We start from the raw sequence: 8,295 nt of genomic DNA, 5'->3' as shown, positions 1-8,295 counted from the left end.
TCTTTTTTCTTATTATTTATTAGAAAGAGTTGGTTAGCGGTTAGCCATTAAAAATATAATTTACAAAATGTTTTTAATTCATTCAAGTTAGCACTAACCAATTTCATGTATAAAATTTACTATGTAAAATTCATACAATTTTTTATTTAAATTTTATTTTGAAATTTTATTAAAGATGTTGAGAAACACCTATTATAAGTTTATGACTCCATGCCGCAAAAGGTAGAAAAAATCCCAAACTTGGGTTACGTGACTTATAACCTTTGATAATAAATTCATAAAATTGTCATCAAATGTTATATTAATATCTATTACATTAAAATATTGTACAAAATAAAATGGTTCATCTTTAAAAGCATATTCAAGAAAAACAATGATCTTCCTGAAACAAAAGGCTAGCCTATGATCATCCTAAAACAAAAAATTGTGAGCATGTATTGGAAGTTATTTTACTCGTGTTTTTATTTTCACATCCTTTCTTTACTTTAAGTTCTGTTTCACTACATTTATTTTTTTACATTACTTCTTCATTCCCCGTTCTTCTAAACTCATCTTTGCAAATAGTGCTGGCCAAGTGTGCGGTCCGTGCGTGCCGGGCCGGGCCGCACACGGGTTGAACACTCGGTAATTGAACACTGAACCGGACCGCTGAATTACGAACCGGGCTCGGGCCGGGTTTGAACCGTGATAACAGGACTCGTAATCGAACCGAACGAATTCGTGAACCGGGCCGTGCAGGTTGAATCACGAACCGGGCCGTGCGGACCGTGGGCGAGCCGTGTGAACCGGGCTTCTACGGGTTGAATTACGAACTGGGCTGGGTGAGGGCTGGGCTGGGCTGGGCTGGTTGAATTACGAATTACGAATTAAGTTGTGTTTGTATGTATATATTTATAAGGAAATTAGAGTACCGTTGGAGCCTTGAAGTTGGAGGTAACGTTAACCTGCAGGGAATCAGAGTGTAAAGTTGCAGGTGCAGCCATGGCAGAAAGAAGAGCAGGGAGCAGAGGAAGACGTTGGCGCGTGCGTGCCACCCGCGGGCGTGCTGTGCGGGCTCGTGCGGGCTGTGCGAGCTGGCTTGCCGTGCGACTCGTGCGGGCTTGGCTCGTGCGGGCTCGTGCGGGCTCGTGCGGTCTCGGGTTCTAAAATTGGTATTCGTGTTCGGTTCACCTAAATTACCGAGCTGTGCGGGTTTGAACCGGCCCGATTCGGTCCGAATTTTTTACGGTTTCGGTACGAACCGGTCCCGAATGAGCGGTTCAAACCCGCCCATTTGGCCAGCTCTATTTGCAAATAAATTTTGTTCCACTACATTTATCTTTTTACCATCTCCTAGTGCTAGCCGCTTGGGGAAATCCCAAGTTCAGTAATCAACTAGGTTTAGGAAAAAGTAGAATAGTCCTTGAAGCAAATACCAAGTTTCGTGTAATACAATCAATATATTTAACTGAGAGTAAGTTAATTAGTCATTTGGCGAAAACCTGAAAATAGCATTTATAGCTTTCTTACTAAATGTCTTTGTGGGTTAACCAGCATACAACAGACACTAATCATCCATAAAAACTAGACTATCATGCAAAATTTATCAATAAGGCTACACGGCCAATTAAAACACAATGTCAACAACATACACTAATTAAATAAAAACTAAATCAAGATGCTCTAAGTTCACTCGGTATGAATACCGGCTACTTATTAGAATATTACAATATCAATATACAAGAAAAGTTGCAATGTTTGATCTATAGTACTTATGGTGACATGAGTAACGATGTCTGGATTCTTTAGCTACAAGATAAGTTCCTCTTCCTAATCTGGGTATGCCTCTAGAACGACTGGTACAAATGAAGACTGTAGACACCACCAACCAGGAGCATGTGCTTAATTAACGACTAGAAGCTCCAATGGCAAGGCTGCAGGATCAAGCTCCCTGGAACCTTGGGGAACATGTGGAGCTTCTTGACCTGTAAGCAAGTAAGACATTACCTGATGAGAAAAGCGAAAAATCTCTTCTTTTGGTATAGTCCTTGCTTCTTCTGCATCCAACGGCCGAGAAAACACAGACTTAAAACCAGCAACTTTCACCAAAGGAATTACCGTCACACCGTTGCCCACATTGTCTTCTTCAAGCACTTCTACCACATCATATTTATGCTTTTCTTCCTTGGTGGTATGTTCATTCCAATTAGGGGACCAGTTTCTATAAAGAGCCCATACATCTCCCTTTTTTGGGAAGATTTGATATACCTTAGAGGACTTAGTCCACCCCGAGACTCTGTGTGAGAATGAGTTCAGCGTATTATTGATTTGTTTTTTCCCAACCCTGAATTCTCCACATGTTTTCTGAAATCCAGAATCAATCCAATTTATTGGTCCGAGCTCCTTGTTGCTACTGGAATTGAGCCAGCTGATCTGCAGCTTAAATGGTCTCTTTGAAACCACTTTTTGAATTAAAGCATATAAACGTGGCATGCCATCATCATCGTCATACACAGCCCAGACTTGGTTCTCACGAAATGAAGGGGCGGTTCTTTCCTTGTCAAAATCGTGGAAATCCGAATCTGGAACCTCCATAGTCATTAACCCATTTAGTCCAGAATCTTCTGCAGTTGCATTTTCTAGACTGTGGACAGCATTGCATTCATTATTTTTCCTAGCTGCAGCACTCCATTCCTCAATCTTATTAAGAATTTCAGTTCTAGCCCTTTTCACCAGTAAACTGGTAACGTCTGGGAATTTCTTCCTACTACTGCTCTTGCTACTCCTTGACACACTTATCTTTTCTCCTCGATGATTACTCATTTCACGTTGAGATGCACTTTTCTGACGATCAACCCCACTGGCAGCTGCCATGTCATTTTGAGGCACATTTTTGCTGCCATCGTGTATGTTATCAACCGAGATTTTCCTTTGATAATCTTTAATACCTTCACTATAAAAGGATCCAGCAACAGAAGGCAAACCAATCCTTGATTCCCCAAGATAAATGCGGGGGGACTTCCCTCTACTTGCACTCGTTTGATCTCCTCCTTCATATCCTCTCTTCAAGTTTACACATGATGGCTTAATCAACTCTTTAGCAGCCAAAACTTCTGTTCCGCCATTTCCATGCTCTCCAGAGACATTGTGCATATCAGGCTGAATTTTCATGATGTTGGACCAAGAGGTATTCCTTGGTGGTGGAGCATTACTTGCTTGAGAATTTCGGCAAGGACCAACCACTTGAAGACTGGGAACTGTAACAGACGAGGAACCTAGTGTCTGGTTACTTCCATACTCTCCCCAGGCATTGTACAAACCAGGTTGTATGTTCATTTGGCCGGACCAAAAGGTACTTGGTGGTCGCGGAGCATATTTTGCACTAGGATTTGGGCATGCAGTGCTCACTTTTGGATTAAGAACTGCAGCAGATGATGAGACTGGAATTTTTCCACTTACGGACTCTCCCGAGACATTCTGCATAACAGGTTGAATATTCCTTTTATTGGACAAAAATATATCTGATGGTCGTGGAGCATAATTTGCTTGGAAATTTGGGCGAGGACTGATCAGTTGTTGACCAGGATCTTTAATAGCAGCAAAACCACTCCTTTGGTCCCTTGTTCCAGTGTTGCAGTTATTTTTCGACCTCTTTCGATGACTTGTTACAGCATTATCAACATTTGAGAAGGCTTTTGAAACATTTTCATTAGCTGAAGTCGCCTGTCCCACAATCATGGCATTCTGTTGCATTGCCCACAATCTTCTCAAATCATATGCTTCTCTTTCGAATTTATTAGACAATATACTCCACGCTTTGTCCAAAATTTTATATGTTTCTAGGGAATCATGTAAACTCTTAGCAAGTTTCACATAACAGTGTTTCAGTGTTTGAATATCAGCACAAGGATCCACACCAAGGACGGTGTACCAGTCTACTTCCTCGCTCTCATTGGAAACGTGCACATCAAGGTTCCCTATAAATTTGAAAATTATTTCGAGCTCTGGAAACAAACTTTGCACCTTTTTAGAAAAACATATGGCTCCTCTAATATCCTTCTCTTGAAGTTTTGTCTCCAAAATCTGTTTTGCCCTCTTAGCATCCAGTTCAACAGACTCCATTTTACTCAAGTTCAGGCTCTATGCACAAACTTATGACAAGATGTGAAAGCACGCCGATGTTTTCGCCTGCAGAATGCAGATATTCTATTAAGCCACACAATCTGTAATAAGAACCAAATTCATAAGCTAATGTAAGTTAATTGCTTCACGCATAAATAGTAATGGATGCCAAAAGGAAGATTTACTACATGAGATTAGTGCATCAAGAAGGGCATGAATGACAGTAGTAAATTTTAGAACAGATATGTAAACATCAGTTATTTTTTTGCTAACTATAAACTTCATACTTATTCAGAAGAATGTTTCCTACATTCAGCAGAACCCTGGAAACCAGTTAAGAAAATAAATTAAAAAAGTAAAAAGTACTTGCAAAATCCTGATAAAGCGGCGCAGTTCCAGTGTATTTAATGTCTGAATGTTGCATCACTGCAATCATATAAGTATCTATATATCCAACCACAAGGGCTACGTGTCTTCCATTAATCGGTCCTCAATATCTTTTGGAACCTTTCTTTTGAGGAAACGTAAAAATAGTCAAACAAGGAACAAACCAGCCGTAGTACCAAAGTAATGAATTAGAAGCGTTGAAAATATAATAAATAGCGTATCAAGAATCTAGTCCGGGTGATGTCTAATTACAGTGACAACTTTGGATATGTTTATGGTTATATATCCGACAAGAAGACTAGGCACGAGAGCCACTTGCCTTCCTTTGATCAATACTAAAGATCTTTACACCTTTTCTCGAGGGAAACAACAATTTGAAAATTATACAACGCACGAACCAACCATTGCACAGATATTTCAAAACTGAAATGGCCTGGGAAGATAGAAAATCCGATTGAACATCACTTGCACTATCTATTTATTTATAAGTCAAAATCATTACATGTTTGTTTAAGATAAAAGAATTAACACAATCGGAGGTAGATATATTAACAAGTGATATCAAAGGGGAAGGAAAGTAATAGTAAATTTACTAAAAGCTAAGTTGAATAAATCACAGCTAAATTGATATGTACCAATTCAAGCTCTCAGAAAAAATATTCCAACCCTGGACATAGCAACAATTAAACTCTGTCAACCATGGCAAGAAAATTTAGTACTGAAATACAATAAAATTGAACATTAAATCCTCAAGGTAAAATAACCAATATGAAATACAGAGGCTAGATTGTACAGATAAGCATCAATTAAGTGCAAACTAATACAACACATAAATCAAGCAAAGAGGGGTTCATTATTCATTTTTATGGTAACAAAATTCAACAAAACATAGAAACATAATATATATACATTCAACAAACCATACAACACTAGCCTTCTTGATCATAAGAAAAAAAACCAATAAAGTCTAAGCAACAACCAGTGCTTGTCTTATTAGAAATGAACAGGTACGAGCATAAAATGAATACGATTGAATAGACAATAATGTGAAAAATTGTAAAAGTTATGAAAATTGTACCTGGTGTTTCACGGGGAAGTAAGCTGAATGCGAAGCGCTGGGCGAAAAGAAAAATGAGAAATGAATTTGGTATTTGTTGTTATTGCAATGAGAGAGAATGCAACAGTATATGTATGGGGATATATGCTGAGGATTTAGTTGCACTTTGAGACTTGTTGTTGTGAGTGTTGTGTTGTGTAACCGAGCTTAAACCTCAGGCATGCTATATTTAGGCACAGAGATGAGTCAAGCATTTTGTGGGCCCCGATACTTCTTCTGTAGCGATTGTTGGTATATTTAGCTGTAACAAGGATTTCATTCTCAATATTTAGTCCCATTGATTTTCCTAAAAAGGCCTTTCTATCAACAAGCATTAAAATTGATAGGCAGGAGGAGATTATACTTAATTTGGATTTTATATAGTAAAGACATTTAAATTTTATTTTATCTTTTCAAATCTGGAGATATAATAATTTATCTCATATTTTGTTGATATTTATTTTCAGATTTTAAAATTTTGAAATATTTGATGTAAATTTCACATAACTTTTTCGGGTATAGAAATACTTATCGGGGATTACAAAAGATTTGTTAAATATATTGGCATTCAAAATTTTGTTGACCGTCAAACTTTATAAGATCGTGAATTTATTTAAATCTTATCAAATATTTCAGATTTCGTTATTATTTAACCCGGATTATAATAAATTTAGAATATTCGATCTAGATTCTATACCATCTTTTTAAATTTATGAATACTAGCTTACGGCCCGTACGATGCACGGGTCTTGATTAATATTTATATATTTTTTATTTTTATTTTATATAATTTATTGAAATTTTATATAAATAATTATATACTAAATAATGATTATATGATTATAATTGCATTGTTTATAATTTCAAATTAAGTTCAAATAGTATAAATAATATATGATTGATGGGATCTTATTCATAAAAAATAATGTAAATATATGTTGTTGGTAAGATTCAAACCTGAAATGTTTGTTGTTAACGGGATTCGAACTTCAGAACTTATATGTATTTTATAAATAATAATATAAATGTTTGTTGTTGACGGGATTCGAACCTGAGATCTTGTGTAGTGTATTTTTTAGTATTTGGAACTAACGGCTCTGATTATTTGATGAAAAAAATTCGACGGTCGTGATGAAAAGGGATAACCAAAATGAGGGTTAACCAAACTACAAATTATACCCCATTCTGGTTATTATAGTATACTAGCATAAATCCCGTGCGATGCACGGGTTTCCATTAATATTTTAAATTTTTATTTATCAAGTTATATTATATTTTTAAAATATTTATATAAATATATAATAATTATAAATTTATAATAAAAATAATAGAATAACATGTGGTCGTAATTTAGTAGAATAAATAGACTATTTCTAGTAGTTTAGCAGATATGTAACACTATTATTTATATTTTTTAATAATAGGATAAGTTGTATTCATAGTTTAGTAGGATAAATATACTATATTTAGTAGTAGTTTATAATTTAGTAGTTTATTAGATATATAACACTATTTATCTATTTTTGTAATAATCAAAATTAGGGAATTATCGTTGAACCAAACCGTTGAACCAAATTATCTCTATTCCGGCTATTATAATATAGTATAGATATACTAGCCTATAACTCGTGCGATGCACGGACTGATTATAATATTTGTAATTTTATTATTTTGATATTTCGTAAAACTAAATTATAAAAATAATGGTTATATATTATTGAAATTAATAAAATTAAAATATTTACATATTATTTTATATGTTATATATATTATTAATTATTGAAGGATTCAAAAATTTGAATAGTTAAAATTTAAAAAAGTATTTTCTTCTTCTTCTGCAACCTATATGCCGGGTGTAGGGCCTATACGAAAGTGGGAGTCTTGAATATAAGTGTATATGTATGATTTGCTATTGTTTTTTAATTTTTCCTTAATTTAATTAATATTTTATTATATTATAATTTGAATTAATAAAATTAATTTAGGAAGTGTTTGATTTCCTACTAAGAAAGAAGTTGAGTGCTGTTAGATATCAAACTGGATTATAATTCATAGAGTTTGTAGTTATATTAGATACATAATTTATTTATTTTAATTATATAATATTTGTTTAAACTTTTTTTGGAAGGTGTTAACATACATTTTAGGAAGGCGGTAACCAACCGAACAAACGAAATCATGTTTCGCTTATAATAGTATAGTATAGATATATATATATATATATATATTGTAACAGTATAGATTTATCATTAACATAGTGGTATGCCAATTTTGTTGACCTTCAAAATTCTTTAAAAAAAGTGAATTTTATAGAATTTTATGTTACATTTCAGAAAAAATTCCACTGAATTCGAATCCAAATTAGATAAACCTATTATAGCAAGCCTCAACAGCAACGGCCCAACTCACTTAAACAGTTCAAAAACTAGCTCAACGGACAGCTAACCAACTCAAAATACGCAGACACATCTTCAACTATCCATAGCAGTATCAATTATGATTGAACCAAAAATCGCTTAAATCGTAAAAATCGCCAGCACCACATCATTTCGTATCATAAAATACGATTTTTAATTTTTGTGTTACTGTTTGGATTTGAATTTTGACAATCCGCGCGGTGCGGTTTGAGGTTATAATTTTCTGAAATGCGGTTCAAGCCGCATTGTACCGTAATATTATATTAAATTATATAATTATGTTTTAATATTTGT

The 8,295-nt window shown here is 34.7% G+C and overlaps 1 protein-coding gene across 1 annotated transcript; it reads right to left on the bottom strand.

Moving 5' to 3' along the window:
* Positions 1-1,750: 1,750 nt before the first annotated feature.
* LOC141668065 (uncharacterized) lies at positions 1,751-5,725 on the bottom strand. Its single transcript, XM_074474752.1, has 2 exons — positions 5,567-5,725; positions 1,751-4,167 (listed from the first exon to the last, which is right to left on the bottom strand). Exon 2 carries the CDS (start codon positions 4,099-4,101, stop codon positions 1,882-1,884), a length of 2,220 nt encoding a protein of 739 aa, XP_074330853.1. The 5' UTR covers positions 4,102-4,167; positions 5,567-5,725; the 3' UTR covers positions 1,751-1,881.
* Between the last annotated feature and the right edge of the window lie 2,570 nt (positions 5,726-8,295).

The sequence above is a fragment of the Apium graveolens genome, chromosome 6 (genome assembly GCF_009905375.1).
Source record: "Apium graveolens cultivar Ventura chromosome 6, ASM990537v1, whole genome shotgun sequence".
Taxonomy (NCBI): Eukaryota; Viridiplantae; Streptophyta; class Magnoliopsida; order Apiales; family Apiaceae; genus Apium; species Apium graveolens.
This window is presented reverse-complemented; position numbering and strand designations above follow the sequence as displayed.